We start from the raw sequence: 20,319 nt of genomic DNA, 5'->3' as shown, positions 1-20,319 counted from the left end.
TATGAACGTGATGGAATGCATAACTTTTTTTCGTTTCATCTCACCCTGCACAGTGGTCGTAAACTCTTAAATATATTTTGCGTCGTAATAAAAATATAATTTGACATACGTATTTATAAATAATTTATATCCAAATTACATCATTTCTATGACCAAGGGCGGCGTATGGGCAACTTGGGCCACCTCCTAAAATGCAGTTTCAACTGCTTTTTATTTTATAAAATCCGTCTTCTTGCGCCACCTTTTAAACAATAGGTAATCTGTTAGCACTGGTCAGTAGTAGTCCAAATTCAATACGAACGTTTGTTTCTTGAAAATTTGATCACGATTTAAATACAGTATTTATTTTTAATATTACCGATATGTCATCGAAAAGAAAACGTGTTGTATTATCATTAAAAGACAAATTAAAATATTTGTTTCGATTATCCGGATTTTTCCTTATCCGGACTACCTTCATCCCCAATTAGTCCGGATAATCGAGGTTCTACTGTACTTCTTTACTTATATTCATAAAAATTTTACTTGCAAAAAATTAGCATTGAACTATTAAATTACATTTTAATATACCATAAAAAACACAATTTAAAAACAGTACTTGAGATAGTATTCAACTGAATGTTAAATAATTAAAATTACTTCTAAGAAGAAAATATTTTATTTGATATTGATAAATTTAAAAAATATGATTTAACCAACAACACACAATACGTTATTTTATCAGTCTATTGTTACAAATGTCAATTCAAAGATAGTGTACTGATCAGTACACTATCTTTGAATTGGGAATCTATGGAGTCATTCAATTTATCAAAGCAAGCCAACAACTTAAAAGAATGGCACTACTATATGTTTTTAGCAGTTTGACAATTCAAGTTTGCATCTTTTATATTGTCTTCAAGTAGAAAAATATCTACTTACTCAAATTGTGTCCTACAATCGCAACTTCAAGCTTCTCTCATAAATTAAACATTGTTAGCTGCAAGTGATGGAGGAGAATAAAAATAAATGAGTGTCTTTAAAAAAGAAAATATAGATAATATTAATTTTCTCCTCAAAGTGATGAAATAATATAATAATATACTACATAACATGAAAATGGCATAGAAGATGACAGCAAACAGTAATTGTCAAATAAATGCAAGAAAATAAAGTAATGTTGATTTAAAGATACAAATGGATTCAATATTTTTAAAATTGTATTATTGAAATATTATGTTATTTAAATTATTTTCAGCACCTAAGTGACAACTAATGAGAGAAAAGTGCCTGAAATGCGCATTGTCATAAAAAATTGAGATCCTGTAACTTGACTATTGTTAAAAAAAAAAGTAAATGGTGTTGTAAATAAAATATTTTGTTTCTATAACATAAAAGTAATCAAAAAATACAGCCTAATTCCAAAGAAAAAAAGAATATGCCAAGATGAGATATCATCACATTAAAAATTTCCAAGCTTCATCATTTCAATGGATTCTGATAAATCTAGAAGTCACAATTCACAATTTCTCCTTGTTTACTGAAATACCATTTATCATTAAGGGTATTGCTTAATTAATTTCTTATTTATATAAACTGCTTAGGTTGTTTAAATTCTTATCATTATCTTTATTTAGAAATATTTATTTCTCTGATTATGAACTGAAATTAAAAAGAAAATATATAGAAAAATGTATTTTTTTTATTTTGTACTAACTATAAAATAAATCAACATTACAAACCATTGCATAATAACTCCAATCTAACCAATCAGAAACAGGGGAAAAAAACATTTAATGTATTAATAATCCACATTGAAAAAGCAGCTGTAAAGCAAAATTTCTTTTTAAGTTCTAAAAGTTTCTAGTAACTAATAAATATTAAAGTAAAGTAAAAAGATAAACTTTTAAGTCATACTTTATCATAAAGATTATGTAAGAAGATTGTATTATCTTTTATATTTTCAAACAATATTTTTTGTTTAACATTAAAATCATTTTAAGACAAATGGCCTTATGTTTCAGAATTAAACAATTTTTACTCTGTCTTGAGTTAATACATTCTTTTATTAGGTATCCCCAGTGACCCCAGATGAAACTTTGCATTGTCATATCATTGTTCACATTGAAGACAACAGTGCAGCTCTTCTTAGTACAGGTTGATACAGCATTCACTCTCTGCATGAAGTCTGCCAATTGTTATTCTTTCATTTATCAAATCTGAATTAAATAAAACTCTTAAATTTAAGAAACTAAAAATTATAAAAAATTTAAGTCAAATCATACTGGAATGAACTGTTGGAGTAATCAATTCTATTGATGATTTCAAATGATTTCTATTGATGAATACAAACATTATCATTTGTAGATTCAAATGCAAATCATATACAACATAGCATATTATCTCTCAGTGAGTAAACACACACAATGAATACACTTTTATCTAATAAAGTCCTTTATTTGCGGTTTCAGAGAAAGATGGAATATTTTACAAATGATATGAATTTGCATGCTAATTGATTGAAAATATAGAAAAACAGTGATGATAATGTCATTAATAGCATAAACCATTCTTCAAATGCTCATCTCGCTCTTTAACAATTATAAGAACATTCACATCTCTAACAATCATGTTAAAACTTGGATGATGAGATCTGAGATGGAAATTGTTGGAGATCTGAAAAGAATGAATTTTAACATATTTGCTGAAGAATATAGAAAATAATTGTTTAAGCTAATTTATATTATGAAGCCATAAATTTTAATGTTTACATACAACCATGAATAATGTTAAAAAGAAATGCCAAATAGAGAATGCATTTTTATATTGGAACAAACTGCTGAACTCATTAATATCATGCTATCAGATACCAATATATATATAAAAGTTTGTTTTATGTATTCTATTATGGAATACACTGATTTATTTATTAACATATTAGAATTTATAGATTCTAATGTACTACATTATTTAAGAATAACTGATAAAAAAATTGCATTCAAAACATTCTGTTCATTTTTTCATAGATTGTTAGAAATATAAAGCTATATCCACATCTATGTAACAATGTCGCAGGCAGCATTTTGTTACCTCATTATGAGCCATAACCTGTATTATTTTTAAGAACAAAAACATGATCATTTTGACATAAATTGTTCGTTCCATACATTGCAGCATACCATTTCACATAGCATTTGAATAAACCACTTTGTCCAATGAACATGGAATCGGCTGCAGCTGCTTAGTATTCACACTTATGTTACCCTAAGATATACTTTATACTGTGTCATCTTTTGATAGTTCATCAAAAAAAACTGATAAGCAATAGATTAGTGGTAAACCATTTCGTGAATCTTAAGTGGCATCAAATGTTTTGCTGCAAGGTTTTTTGTCACATCCAAACGGGTTTATCAAGTGGTAACAACACATCCACAATGTCAAGTTTTTTTCCATTGTTACATTAGATGTGGACTTCACTTAAGATTTCATTACATTTTTTACATAAATACGCCCAGTAGTAAAGCAAATAGCAAAGATGCAAGAATGAGTTTTAACAATTAAATTAAAAAAGTTGCTTTATAATAATGTTAAGAGAACTTTTTTTAAATGTACAGATAACCCCCGTATAACACAGGAGTTACGTTCCAAAAAATTGCCATGTTATGCGAATCCATGTTATACGAAACAAAGAACTAGTGCGAAAAGGAAGGTTAGGTTCCAAAAATTAAAAAACATGCTGTTAAATCTTTATTTAAATCAAATTTATTATTCATTTTTTTTCATAGGTAAAATACTTATTTATTATTTAAGTAAATATTTTACCAGAGAATTATTCATCCTATATGATGATCTCAGCATGAGCATCATCAACTGATAACAGTTTCTGGGTGCATTCATTAATAGCGGTCGCTCTGCAACCGGAGTGCGCTGCTGTTTGTAGGCATTTAGGAACGACGGTGAAAGAAAGATGGCAGCACCCACACTATCGATAGTATTGCGATGGAAGAATCTATAATTCTAAAATGAGTTTTTAGAGGTAAAAGAAGGGTCCTAATTGTAAAATTTAATCATTAAATGCATTATTTGTTGAAAAAGCATTCAAAGTAGCCACGAAAACAATCAGAATGCTCACGTGGAGTTATGCGGAGGTATAAAAGAACGCACCCTTTATTACATTTCATGTTGTACGAGGATTTTGCCCAATTCCCAAACCGTGTTAGAGTGAATCTGTGCTATAGAAGTGTTGTGTTATATGGGGGGTTATCTGTATCTGTATGTATATATGTATATATGTATATATATATAAGTTCGGACAACAAACACATTATCAGATAACAAACACCTCACAGAACAAACACAAGAAACAGTGACATAAAATAATGAATACCGATTGGTCTTCCCTTCTCTTTGGAGAACAATTCAAAACATTTTGGAGCATGGGAGACGTCGACATCGACACTCAACCTAGTATATACTGATTGGATAGTATTCCTCCGAACTTTGAAACTCTCCCTTGTAATTCTAGCCTTTTATTTTTCTGACAGAAACAATTCTTTTATAGTATTCGCAAGACTGTCGGTCAGGCACTCATTAAGTTTTGCGTCAGTTTTTATTTTCAAAAGGTGAGAGTATAATAGCAAAGGTGGGCAGATGTCTGATGTTGCTGGGCAGTATGGCTTGAACAGGTCTACATTAGGCTGCAGTTCAATCTTATCCAAGAAAGACACAGTATAATCAAGAAGACTCAAGCAGCTAAAGGAATAACAAAAATCACATCTGAGAAATAATGAACATAGAAGAGCTCATAATGGAGCCTGAAACGAATCTGACAACAGAAGAACACCAAGAACTCTTGAATGAAGAACACCAAGAAAATCGGCAAGATATGTTTTCTTCTGAAAAAGAGAATTAATGCCGATATCTGCTATAAAACATTTTTTTTTGAAGAAGTGGGATGATATCAGAATGATGGTCTTAGAATGGCATTCAAACCAGGTTGAGGTTAATAGACTTGGGGATCTCTACAATTACAATGCTATTAATTACTTCTGAAAAATCTTGAAGAAGGGAGAAAAGCAATCGACATTAGACAGATTCTTTAACCCCCACAAATGGAAAAAACATGACTAATAAAGAATAAAAACATGATTAATAAATATGACTGTATATATGTATTTTTATTATTACATATAAATAAATGTAGTAAGAAAGCATATATGTTTTGTTTTTTGGGATATCCAGAACGAATTAATCAAATTCCATAAAAACCTATGATAAATCGATAATCAGTTAATGAACAACTTGGATAGCAAACAAAGTCTCGGAATGGATTATATTCATTAACCAATCACCCACTGTGTATATATATGATAAAAAAAACAAAAAAAAAATTTTTGTAAATTACAACTATGTTAAAATATGCTCATAATATCTATTTGCCAATACAGAAGATGTAATCAAATGATGCTAATCATTTCAGATAATTACATGAGCCATTCACAACCCAGCTCACGTATTTGTAAAATCTAAGTGACTCATACAACATGGAATTCATATAAAACGGAAAAATCAACAGTGTTATAGGGGGTCGACTGTAATCAGTATTTACTGAGGAATTAACATGCATCCAACATGACAGTCATTATTATATCATCCAATCCATCCCAATTCCAATGTTTGTGCTAAATTTTGAAAAAGAAATCTTATAAATTTGTACAGTGCTGTACATCAATGAAGATTGCTGAATTATTAGATTTTAATTTTAGTATTCTCATTAAAATGAAGCAACATTTTTTAACATTTAGTTGATTTCCTTTCAGATTACTTGAAAAATCTGACAATACAGATAGACTATTTTCAACCTGTCCAGAAATTTTGTTGTGGGTCTGCTTTCATACATACATACATACATACATACATACATACATACAAAGATAAGTAATTTGAGTATTAATAGAAATTTATTGAAAATTTCATACATAAATACAGTATGTTATACAGGCCAAATTCCAATAAAAAAAATTTCCCAACAAGAAAACTTTTGGAATAATAAACAATTTTCTTGTGTTTGGATGAAATTACTTATATTGTTCCATAAACTGTACATTGCCTGGTCACGATGCCAGGAACGTACAGTATTAAATTGGAGTTCTGAAAGTTTTTTTAAAGTACCCCTTTTTGGTAACACACAGTTACTTTGTCACATATTTGTCAATACATTCCTTTTACTAAGTAAATAGACTAGTTCATGCTATTGTACATTTTTACAGCATGTCCAAGATTCATGCAACAAACCGTAAAAAATTGTATAAAATAAATCCAATTTTAGCAAAATCTATAATCCAGTAAAACAATTACAGTATTATGTCATTCTCATACTTAAAAATTGCTTATGGTAGAAGTTAGCTATTTCAGTAAAATTAATCTCAGTGCAGCTCATTTTAGTTTCAACATATTTGGTTATACAGTAAGTGCAATTTGAAGTCCATAAACTTGATGAAAATACTTTGTAATTTTTCTGTTGCCTATCTTTTTACTGTTATTGCAAATAATGGAAATTTGTAATATTTCAAAAATTTTTACACGATGAGTCGAAAACAATCTTTCATTGATCTAAGTGATTATTGTAAGAGTAACAAATATTATAAAAAAAATAAATAATCAGTTAATAGTAAGAAATATTTTCAGCAATTTATTAATATGTTAGTTTTCTTTTTCAAGTTTAATGATGGAGCTCAGGCTTCTTTGGCCTAAGCATAACAGTGAGCACATGTTGTAACTTACTAGTTGCTAATTGAAAAACGACATATAGTGTACTTCAATATTGCTTTCTGGCACCATTATATTTCAATAAGTAAGTTAGATTATAAAACACATATGATTGACATAGACTCTACCTTCTATCTTGCAGATAATCTCTTTAATACATATTATAAATGTAAGCTATTAGTAAAGATGATTCAATAATGAACTACTCCTTTGTAACTTAACAAATTGGATGCTTACTTCTTTCAAATCTTCTTACAAATTGGATGTTTGTTGTGTACAAAATACACAACAAACTTTTGCCTAAATATTTTCGGAGGATCTAACATATTTCACAAAAATTATTTAGAACACAAAACATATTCAATTCCAATTCCAAACACATTAGAATTGAATGATATATTTTATGTTCTAAACAATTTTGATGAAATATGTTTGATCCTCTGATGATGGGCTTGTCAGTCTGAAAATACTTAGGCTAAAAGTTTGTTGTATATATTGTACTCCTGAAAGCAGTAAATGCATGTTGATTTAATATTTTTCAATAATGTAAGATAAAAATATCTTCTCTCCCAAAATATTTCTTCTTGTTTATAATGAAAAATATTTACTGAATTAATTACATTTATATAATTTACATGTCTAAAATGAAGCTCTAAACTATATTTAAGATTTATATCATTCAAAATTAACAACATGATAACCTTGAAATGTAAAAAAATTACTTCTACATCTCTAGTGATGATCATATTCAATGTCTTTCTTGGAGATAAAAAAACATTTAGTTGAATTTAATTAAACAACAAACGGAGAATTGCCCAGAAAGTTTTTTCCATTAAATATTTAGCTAATGCTTTCTCTAATATGAAAGTTAGAACCAAACTTTAAGATTAGAGAAAAAAGTTATAGTAGCTAAATATCTAATAGAAAACTTAGCATTAAACTGTTTAAAGAATTTAATTAAAACCATCCACACACTTAAACAGATTATCATCAAGGTATTTACTTCTTCAAATAATATAAAGACTCATTCATATGAAATATTTTCATTTTTATATATCTATTAAGGTAATAAAATTTTTAGAAAAAAAAGAAAATTATAAAATATATAAATTCAAGACTGAAAAACTGCACTTAATATAAAATTTATTATTTAATTTTATACTTTTAATAATTGGCAATTATTGCATAATAATGTCAAGAGAACATAAATGCCAAAAGGCACTTTAAATTTACATACATTTTGATATTCACACTAGATATCAAACTCTCAGCTTTTATGTTGTTTCAAGGTCAAGAATTTCCTTTGGGAAAACAAAGTTACTAGATTCACTCATTCCCCATTCAATAACAAATTACTTGTAACTACATACAACTAATAAATAATTCATTAAAAGTTATATATTTATAGTTCTATTGATTATTTATTTTATTAAAATGAATAAAAATTCACAAATTGTTATATAAATTTTGTTATTGCAAAATAACATTTATATTATTTTTTAATTACAATAATTCTCTTCTTTGCAATGTTTCTTTTTAAGTGTTATTGTTAATGATTTTCCTGCATATTAAATAAATGTAATAATACAATACATATTCTTATTAGAACAGCATTATAATAAGAATACATATTGTACTGCTATCCCATGTGAGTACATATATAAATATTGTATTTCCTTGATTAAACCCAGAAGGATTTATTTTTAAAATGTATGTAAAAGTGTAAATATATCCTGGGGTTTATTTGAAGCCTAGGATTTTTTGCAACAGGAGACAGTGGTTAAAAATTAAACCAAATATATTAATTTCCCATATATTTTCCAAACTATCAAAACTATTTATTGACTGTATTTATGGGTTTACAGCTACAACATTTGAAATAATTAGTGTTTTCATAGTTAACCCTGATTCAATGTTTACCAATTCAGTTATTAAGTTGTCATTCACGTCTGTTTCTATGTTATCATAGGAATCATGATCTTGACTACCATCTTCTGGTTCAAATTTGCCTCTTCTTTCCAACTTGAGTTTTGCGAATTACACTTCAGCCGATAAGCTTTCAACTTATGATCTCAATTGCAATTTTGTCAAGCTTAATATTTGGCAATATTTATAATCTTATTTCAAAAGCTGTTTCCATGAACCTTGAAAGTGTTCTCCAATTCTAGACAATTTAAAGAGGTAGAATTTTAAACTCCTTACCTGTCACTAACACTAAACCACATGATCCTATATAGTGTAATAATACATCAATGTGTTTCCCAAGCTTTTCAACTCACAGTTTATTTGAATCTTGGGGTTTAATCAAGAAAATATAGTATGTATTTATATATGTACATATGTATATATATAATTTATACACAAATGAAGATTCAAAACATGCAATGATCTTCAAAATGAAATGGTTTCTAATTGAACTACATTATGCATTATCACTTCTTCAAAATTTTTATTTTCTTTAAATTCTTCATAAAATAAAAAGCAAGAAGAGATTCTGAAATTTAAGCAATTAAAGATGAATTGAAAATCCCTAATAATTTTTGAAAATTTTATTTATAACTGTTTCTCACTGTCATCAAGCAAACATTTTCCTGAATTACAGTAAACTGTTGATTATCTGAAACAATTGGAGACTGGGGTTTGGAAAATTAATTTTTCAGATAACCAATTATGTACGAAAAAATACATTATTAATATAGCATATATTAGTATATCCCAATAATAATATATTAATCTATCCCATGGTGAAATTTTTCTCCATTGTGTGTCGCTTTGCGTTGAATTTTCATCAATGTTAAACCTAACAAAAATTTTTATAATAATAATCATGGCTATTGTATTGTTAAAAATTATTTCTTTATTTTGTACAAACAAAATAAATATTTTGAAAAATATAAAAACAAAAAATTATACTTTAGAAGTTAATCTAGTATCAAAAATGTTCAATTCAGCACGACACAGTCTGAATGGAACACTTTTGGTTAACCGACGTTTCGGTTGATCAGCATTCGGATAATCAATGCTCTACTACTATGAAATATACTGAAAATCTTCTCCTTGTTCTATATTACCATAATTATTCTATATATTTGATCATTAAATAATGTGATACACTGTACTACCTCCTCAATATAAAAATGCACTTTACAATCACTATTGTCTGGAGCTTCCTACATACCAGTATTCCTAAACATGTGGATGACAGAATTAAATTTTTTCAACTACATGTTCAGGTATACTGGCAGGTGTACTGTACTTGTTCTGGTATACCTGTCAGGAATACTTGTACATGTGTAGCTGGCATTTGTAGTACATAACAAAATTCATAAGTCACTAAAAGAGAACCACATGATACATTATATACCAATAACAGACAATTTCAGGTTTAGAGTTCAATGTCAATATACAGTAAGTACATTCATAAATAGAGTAAGTAATATCATCAAATAATAAATTAAAATTCTAAAATAACTTTTACTAAGTTGTTTTAGCATCATTCAATCAAATTAATAGAAATATAATTAAATCCATATAAAATGGTAAATATTTTAAAACACTGTTCATTTACTTTTTTATTATTCATGGAAATGTCAATAACCCTATCTAATACTAACAATTTTCATAAGTGTAATTTACAGTTTGCAAATACCAAACTTGAAGTAAAAAATGTTTTTTACTCTAAGTAGCATTGTTATGAATTACTATGAATTTTGAGCATTCTTGATGATGCTAGCTGTCATCACCAAGAATGCTCAAAAATCAATCATCAACTCTAAGATCTGGTCAAGGAATGTCATAAAGCAAAGAAAAGACCAATCACAAGTAGCTTCTGTTAAAACGCTTATTTTCCAAAAGGAATCTGATGTCAAAATCTCAAATTAGAAATCCAAGCAAGAAAATTTCAATATAAAAGAAAACTACATATTAGCACATTAAGAGTTTTGTGTCTTTCAACTCTCATTAAATTCTATTTTCAAAAAATATAAATTGATACATTCAGAAAGACCATTAAATTATTGTATACATACATTAAAAATTAAAATGACTTGTATCATAAATAATTAATAAAAATTGTTAAAAATGTAAAATGACTGGAATTTATTGGTAGATACAGTATTACAAAAAATAAAAACCATGACTTTCAAAACTTGATAAATATATAAAATATTATTATATTAGAGAGAAAATACATGAGAATTCCCAATTATTTTTAACCTATAAATCTAACATTATAGTTTCTAAAATTTATTTATTTTTAGAATATATTCCCCAATAGATACATGAGCAACTAAATACTTTTGTAACCACAGACCCAAAAACATTTGGGATGGCATTCTGCAAAAAATTCAACATTAACTAAATTATGAAAATTTTTCATCATCAGAAAATATCATAATAGAATGTTACTTAAAGTATAGAATACAGCATTCTTTATTTTCATACTATAAAAAAAGCCCCACCAAATGTTTTCAGGTCTAAAAGCTTAAAAACATTGGATACTCCCAGATACTGCTACAGAATTCATCCTCATAACATTATATATAAAGTAACTGATGAAAAAGTTAATGTATTTTACTATAGGTTAATGATACAATCTGTATTGTTCAGGGTACAATGTATATAGATCATACTGGTAAAAAAATTAAAATTTCATAACTATACTTCAAATAAAAATTATCATTAATCATGCAGAATTCATTATTTAATTAAACTGTAAGACAAAACATCTAACAGATTTTATAAAAAAAATGTTAAATATAATTTAATGGATGAATTAACTGAATAAGTTTAAAGATGTAAACAGTTTTAAAACTTTAATGTGCTATTTGTAAATCTGCAATACTTTATTATAATCAGCTTTTGTATAGAACCATAGGAGATAATCATTTTCTTCTGTAAACAAAATTTTTAAATAGCATAATTATCTTATCAAACTTGTTTATTTACTAACTATGCACATACTGATTGCGTCTAAATGAAATTATTGTAAATTTAAATACTGTAAATTTATTTATACAAATTTACATATCAATCTACCCAATTTTTATATTTTCTATCTTGTTTGCTTCTTCTAAAAAATCATTTAATTTAAAAAAATGTATACTTTTTGATTTATTTTCAAATCATTTCTTTATATCAATTGGAATCTTATATATTCTGACAGTTTTTATTAATGTTTCAAACCAAAACTTCACTTTATTAAAAGAAAAATCATGCTTACTGTCTTAAAGTCTTCGTTTCTCATCAGTCGCTTAATCATGGTAGAAAGTCAAATCCTGAGGCTCTAAGAAACAAACAGCAATACTTTCAGAAAAAGTTCACACAAATCATAGATAAAAATTATTTTTTATTTTTTGCAGAACTCACTATATGTTGAAATTAGTTTAAACACTTGAAAATAATGGCATACTTATTATATGTTTATCTACTATGAAAAAAGAAGAATCAACTCACCAAGATGACGTTCTATAATTGCTGTCCGCTTAACGTACATTCACTAAACAGTATTTTTATAGACCGTATCTTGTACGTTAAGCAAGCGCTGACTGTATATTTAAATTACATATAACAAAAGTACAAAAAAAGATTTTGTATTAATGATCTGTGTAAACTTTAAATTGTAATTTGCCAACGCATTGCAGGAATATATCATGTCATTCTATACTTCAATAATATAAACTAATACAAGTAATAATCTGTTTTCATTCCCTTTAAATATGCATGGCAGATATGTTTATTTTTCTGAAATAATGAACACTGTTACATCACTTTGTTATCATTCAGATGTAAAAATGGCATCAAACTGACAAAAGTATGCAATATCCTTACAAAATAAACTAATCTAAAATATTCTTAAGGTTATAGACTTTTAAAGGAAATGAAGTAACAGATAAACTATCATTACTTGTTATACAGTCTGCACTAAGCAACTACACAGTATAACGCATACATAAGTAGACAACATATAATAAGATCGCCAACATATTCAGATCCTCCAAATGCTCTTTTAAGCTGATTCAAATTGAATTTGTGAATATGTTTATGTAAATAACCATCATATCAGACAAGAATTAAATGAGAAAAAGTATTTCTTTAATAATAACATTTTGAAATCATTCAGTTCTGCATCATCTGCAAGAACTATTAAACTTTCATATGTATTCTTGTATTATTCATAATGAGTGGTATTTTTCATTATATGCAATATTTCTTCATTTACATATATAGACTACAACTCAACTTCATAAGAGATTTTTCATGCATATTCAGAAGTAAATAGTAGAGTGTATACAAAAATTAATTGGAAGATATTAGCAATAAGGAATTTTATGGATCAATTTATTCTTATGAATATTCTGATGAAAAAATCAAACTTGTGGATGGAAATAATGATTTCATAACAGTGATTTACAATCTTTCTGAACTAGTAATACAGTAGAACCTCGAAAACTCGTCCCTCGATAACTTAGCACTCCGGATAACTGGTCCACACCTTGGCAGGGCGAAAAAATCCTTAGTTAATTAATTTTCATTATAGACAGCTTTATAAAAGTATAAAAGCTCTCATAAAGTATTTTTCTGAGGTCTGTCTTATCAGGTAAATTACTGTACACAGTGTATTCATTAATTTTCATTTTCATGTAGTAGAGGCTCTATGCCTTCATAAAGGACGTACTTTTCCTTTGTTTAAGGGTATTTGGGCAGTTTATTCTCTGTTATATTCTGTACAAGTAAATACTGTACAAGTACAGTACAGTATTTTCTGAGGAATTACTCGTACTTATTTTTTTTAACCCCATTCCCGATAACTCGGCATTTTCACAAACTCGGCCACCCTTCGGTCCACATTAGGTCGAGTTTTCGAGGTTCTACTGTACAACAATCTTCTAGTATTATACTAAAGATGCCCTTATGAAATCATCAGTGCTACAAATGAAGCACTGATGACTTGCATTTTTTACATAACAAAATATACTAATAAAAAAACAACACAAACAACTAGAATTTTTAGATTATTTTTGAAATTTTTATAGCTCATCTATTCAAAACTTGCAAAATTTAAATTATCCATAAACCAGTCAAATACTGGAATATCATAGAGTTTGTGTTTCTCAATCAGTGTTCTCATAGTACACAAGTTGAGAAACACAGATCTAGAGTAAAAATAATACCAAAGAAAGTTTAAATAATACAGATGAAAATTTAGCCCCAGTTCAGCTAATAGAAAGTGATACTTGTTGAATTGTTTCAAATATAGTATTTTATATACTGTATATTTATATATATTAATAATATAACCCACAATGACAAACAGAACCACTAACTGGTGTGGTGTGTTGTAATTTAATATGACCCACAAGTCTCAAGGGGTTTTTCATAAGCAAAAAAAAAAATAAAACTAAATATAGTATGACCTTTATTTCTACATCTGTAGAATTACCTAAAGTTCTCTTTTTAGGCCATTTTCAATACTTTCAACTGAATTGATTGTCTCATGATTAGAAGACCCTTGGCACAAATCTCGGAATTCATCTAGAAATCACTAGATGAATTCTGCAATACACCAGTCAAGCCCATCAAATCTGCTGGTCCTTGAACCTCTGAAAACCTTGTGTATGAAAACTGCATGGTACAATTTATTCTGAATTTCCATGCTGTCTCAAAATTACAGTAATTCTGAGCAAATCTCAGAATACAGTAGTACATTTGAAATTTGAGTTGAATAATTTTCTAATTTTCTTTGTCAGACTGCCAAGATTTTAAGCCTCATTTTTCAATACAGTCTATATCTGCCATTCTTTCTTGCCTAAAAGCCATAAAAGATCACATTGGTAATATATGAACAGAGTAGAATAGACCCCTAATGTCAAGATGTTATAATAATGCTATATATAAGGTCCTGCTAAACACAGATAATAAAAAACTTATTGGGTTGTTTGGAAAGTAATTTCGTTTTTTTCGTGACAAAGAAAACAACTTTCTTATAATATATAAAAATTTTATTCAATTATATATTGACTATTTTGGTCCAATACCTTTTGCCACCTTTCTGGTAGTAGCATGATTCCAAGCTCGTAAAATTTCTGACCTTTGCTTACAAAAAACTGATCCAAGTAATTATTGACATCCTCATATACAGTAAATGTTTTACCTTTAAAAAATTTTGTAAAGATCAGAATAAGTAATAATCTGAGGGTGCCAGATCTGGTGAATATGGTGGATGTGGTAGCACATCCCATCCAAGGCTCTTAGTTTCGAGTTTTTCGTGTTACAACTCCCAACATGTTGAAGGTGTCACGTGGTACCATCTCACACTCTGATGTCAAAATGGTAGTCTAGAGTTCTAACTCACGTGCTTTCCCATCTCACCATGTGAGTTGCTAGTCACGTTGAGTCGAGCACGTGAGATTGCACTTAATTTTTCAACTAATTCTCTCCACAAATTGAATTGTCTTTTTCTTGTAAATTCATTGTCGAATTTTCCACTGTTCATTTTCTTATTATTTTCTACATATGTTACTAATATTTCTTTTTGTTCTTCGCTTATTTTTTAAAATAAAACATTGATGATTTTCATTTTGTTTCTGCGTACTATATTGCAATAAGACAATTTTTAACTGTAGCACGTGTAAACTAATTCACGTTGATTTGTTTACAACTTGTTACAGTTAAGTTGATTGGTTGAATCATTATAGTCGCAAACCCAGATGCATTGTAAATAATCCCATCATGCTTAACGACACATGCACCCAAGTGAGTATGATGTATTTCCGCTCGCCTTTCGAGTTCGCTCGAAGGGTCTAACTCGAGACTACCAATTATGTGAGTCACAGTAACATGAGTGAGTTTGATGACATCAGTTCGAGTACAACACGAAGAACTCGAGACTAAGGGCCCAAGCTGTAACAGCTTCTGATGAGTTAGCAAACTTGTGTGAAGTCTGCATTATCATGATGAAACACTACACCTTTTCTGTTGATCAATTCTGGCCTTTTCTCTTTGATGATATCACTCAATTTGTCCAGTTGATGGTAGTAGACTTTCGAATCAATTGTGGAATTGTCTAATAGAAGTGCAAAAAAATACAATTCCCTTAAAATCCCACCAATCAGAGAGCATCACTTTTTTTTTATGAATATTGGCTTTTGAAGTACTTTGAGCCAGCTCATCTTTTCTACTCCATGAGAAATGTCGTATACAATTGTTGTATACAACAATGTCGAATGCAAGTGATTTCGACATTGTTGTATACAATCCATTTCTCATCGCAAGTTATAATTTGCTTCAAAAATAGATCATTTTCTTGACATTTGAGATGCAAATCACAGATGTTAATGCAATGGAGCAAATCTATTACTTTAAGAACATGTGGAACCCATATATCAAGCTTTGAAACGAAACCAAGTTGTTTCAAGTGATCATAAACGGTTCAGTTTGACAAATTTAATCTCTTAGTGATTTTACGTGTTGTTATTCGGCAGTTTGCTTCAATCACTGCATTTATTTTGTTTTCATTGGCTTCAACTGGCCATCCAGAACATGGTCCATCTTCAATATTGAAATTGCCAGAACGAAATTTTCTAAATCAGTTTTGGCATGGTTGTTCTGTCAATACATCTTCTCCATACATGTCACACAATTTTTTTCTTGCTTCAACAGCATTCTTACCTTTTTGGTAATAAAAAAGCAAAATATGCCGAAAATGCTGCTTTTGATCTTCCATATTTGATGGGACACAAAAAAATAAACAATTGCACAAAATCAAACAAAATTTTTTACAAATAAGCCTTAAAATGCCAACTGTCAAAATATATAATGATAATTCAGTTTAGAATGAAAATGGCGGGTAAAAATATGACTAATTCCTCTGATGGTAAAAAAAAAAAAAATTACTTTCCGAAAAACCCAAAACTTGTTACACAACACTGCACACACAACAAATATCCAGCAAGAAATACTACAATCTTGTTTCTTCTTGCTGAATATTGACTATATATGCAGTGTTTATTTTACTTTGAGTATTACTTTTGAGTATTACTTAATGCATTTTTAACAGTGGGACTTTTAAAAAAAGAACACTAATAGTTTTGATCAAATTAACAGGTCACCCTCAAGCATGGACAGTCAAAAGAACAAATTCTCAATGAGTGCCTTTAACTGTCCATATCTGGGGATGGTCCATTAACTGGGTTGAAAATGTTATCATATTTTTAAAAATCCCACCGTTGAAAGTGCATTAAATAATTTAGCTACAGGTAAGTTGCAACAATGGTTAGTACACCATCTTTACTTTAAGAAACAGAAATTTTGAATAAACATCATACTATATTCATAACAATGTGGTCTATTAATTCCTGTGGATAAAATCTATTTTGGGTTTCTTCAAAATTCTAAAATATTTAATGTGAAATAAAAAGCAATATCTGATAAAGCAAAGTTCTAAATGCACATAAAACATAACTATAAAATAATAATTTTCAGATGAATCATTGTGCAAATAATAAAGCATCAACTACTGATATCTCATATGAAAAATTTGATAAGTAATATGTAATAGATAATGAAAAAGTTTGATAATACAAAGAATGGCAATTCTTTGTATAGATGCTTAAATATAACTTTAACAAGTGTGTGTTGGAATTTATAATCACATTAAAATTTAAAAACTTATTTAAACAAAGCAAATATTTTTTTTAAAAATGAGATCAAAAATGTATAAAAAGGAAATAACAACAACTTGCCATTCGGCTTATCCAGACAACAGAATTTTAATTAGACATCATATTTGGATCATTGAATCTGATCTTTAAATGAAGGAAAATAGTGTAATTGTTTAATCATAATCACACAGTTTGTCTAGTTAAAGATAACTGTTAAAGTAAACAAAAGCATATGTAACAAATGTCCCTTATTAGATATTTGAAAACTGGTCATAACAGATAAAGGATAATTAGCACTTTGAACTTGTTTTAAAAGTTTATCGTTTTACGAAAACATTTAAGCAAATTTAAACTAAACATTAGAGTTCATTTAAATTCTTTGGCAATTAAGAAAAATATTGATTCTACAATTTTTACANTCATCACCAAGAATGCTCAAAAATCAATCATCAACTCTAAGATCTGGTCAAGGAATGTCATAAAGCAAAGAAAAGACCAATCACAAGTAGCTTCTGTTAAAACGCTTATTTTCCAAAAGGAATCTGATGTCAAAATCTCAAATTAGAAATCCAAGCAAGAAAATTTCAATATAAAAGAAAACTACATATTAGCACATTAAGAGTTTTGTGTCTTTCAACTCTCATTAAATTCTATTTTCAAAAAATATAAATTGATACATTCAGAAAGACCATTAAATTATTGTATACATACATTAAAAATTAAAATGACTTGTATCATAAATAATTAATAAAAATTGTTAAATCCAGCAAAATTTAATAAAATTAAAAAATAAATGTTTGTTTCTATTTATAAATCCGTAAATCTTACTTTAATATAAAGCACATTAACAAAATTCTGTGTCATCTTTTGAAAACTAGACAGTTCTAAGTTAACTTTCTTTAAATATGATTTTTTATTTATATTCAAAAAGAAAATCTCTTACTAATAATGCACATTCATTCTAATCATTGGCACAGTCAATCTACTAATGTGGGATATCCAGGCTTGAATCCAATCTAGATTTCATAATTTATTATGAATAGTAGTGTTAGACGTCTCTAACTCATCTATGCTAGCTAACTCCACTGTGGGTCAGAACTATCTGTAACAGACAAAATTGTGGCTATTTGCATAGCCTTTAGTGTACAGATACTTCATGTTAACTAATCAATCATTCTAATCATTGATTTAGCAACAAAAGACAAATAATATGTTTAATTGTCAGAGATGTGAATTCTATTATAAATGACTAGAGAAAGTAGAATTTCTTATGATTAGCTGAATCAAACATGTTTACCATTTTTTTCTTTCAATCATTAAATAGAACAAACAAATTCTATCTTCTTTAAAATGTTTAGCCAAAGTTTATTAATTTATAAACGAAATTTTAATTTAAATCATGAAACTTGCATCACACACAATATAGATCAATATTCTTTATGATTTTTTAATAGGATCAAGTGCTATTCTGAGATTTTTGTATTATGACTATTTTAATGGATGCAGTATTTACTGATTCAAAATTGTATTTATAACTTTACATTATAAAGATACTTATATAATTCCAGTTAAATTATCAAATTATTTCGTTTCCAGATCATTAAACAAATGTTTTCGGCTGTTTGACCATCCATGAAAACTATTAGTCATCCATTATTTAACATAATGAAAGGTTCATGTTATTAAAAAAATAGATTGATTAATGAATAATACAAATATCTTCATTGTTTGTTAATTTACTTTTAAATAGAAATTCTTTGCATGTACGAAAAATTCTAAAAATAAAAATAAAGCAAATAAATATTCATTTGAAAGCCCAACAAATATCAAAATTACTCAGTTATAACTATTGACTAAAGAGAGAGAAGAAAACTAAGATTACTTTGAGACAATTAAATTAATTTCCTATTTAACAAAATTTAAATTTTATGTTCCTTATAAACATCCTAAAATATACAATATAATGAGACATTTAAAATATTGTTTGCTCATTACATTATTATTTGATATTATTCATTTGCATAATAAGTTGCGATATGCAAATGAAACCATTGTAGTTGATACCAGAATTCATAGAAACATTTGTTAAGAATAAATTTAAAAAACTAATTATTAAGGTAATGGCATTATAAGAATATATTAAAAGCCACAACAAAAAATATATCATATCAACATTAGGATGATTGTAAATACATAAAAATCCTAAAACATAAATGATTTTTTAATAAATGCAATGTTTGGACCAAATAATGTTAGCTGGTGAGTGAATCCCAAGAGATCAAGTAGAGCAAAGAAGTAGAAGATAGATAGATAAATGGAGTAACTTCCTAAGAAGAGTGAACAAGAAAGATAATTTAACTAAAAATAATTAGTAGTTAGTTAATAACAGATGATAATATTTAATTGCTACTATTATTAAACATTACAAATTATTATTGATATAAAACTTCAACAATAGCATTTTAACTAATTTTATAATATTTCTGTTAAAGCTATTATTAATTAAAATATTTGCATTATTTAAAACTGATTTTTTCAAACAAAATGACAAATTTTTGTTATGATTAGTATTGTTTAATTTTTATACATTGTTCCATACATTTTAAAAAGCATAAAATGCTTTGACATGTTGAACAACGATTTTTTTATCAAAGAAAATGCATTACAGACAGCCTGACTTTTGGAGAGGATGATGGAGTTGAAGCTGGTAAAAATGGACCAACTCTGACTCCTGTATCTTTTATTACATACTTTATATTAAGCTCCTAACAAGAGTATTAACCTCCTGTCTTACATAATAGGAGCCTCCTGTAATGCAATATCTTATTTTATGATTTCCCTATTTCATGGTCTTTCTTTGCATATCATAATGCCAACTTGAGTTAATATAGCTAAACAACCAGTGGATTAC

At 27.8% G+C, this 20,319-nt stretch overlaps 1 protein-coding gene across 8 annotated transcripts in view; it reads right to left on the bottom strand.

The window, feature by feature from the left end:
* Window positions 1-20,319, bottom strand: part of LOC111627879 (transducin-like enhancer protein 4) — a 161,677-nt gene that overhangs the window by 102,514 nt on the left and 38,844 nt on the right. For 2 of the 8 annotated variants that reach the window (XM_023371552.1, XM_023371553.1), the window contains exon 2: window positions 11,969-12,031. The exons of the other annotated variants lie outside the window; for them this stretch is intronic. In XM_023371552.1, the coding sequence (XP_023227320.1) occupies window positions 11,969-12,007 (39 nt within the window). In that variant the 5' untranslated portion in view covers window positions 12,008-12,031. The remainder of the gene's footprint in view (window positions 1-11,968; window positions 12,032-20,319) is intronic. 8 annotated transcript variants of the gene reach the window in all.

Source organism: Centruroides sculpturatus, unplaced genomic scaffold, assembly GCF_000671375.1.
Source record: "Centruroides sculpturatus isolate CEXI.00-Female unplaced genomic scaffold, Cexi_2.0 scaffold335, whole genome shotgun sequence".
Taxonomy (NCBI): Eukaryota; Metazoa; Arthropoda; class Arachnida; order Scorpiones; family Buthidae; genus Centruroides; species Centruroides sculpturatus.
The sequence above is the reverse complement of the archived record's forward strand: the minus strand, read 5'-3'. Positions and strand labels throughout refer to the sequence as shown.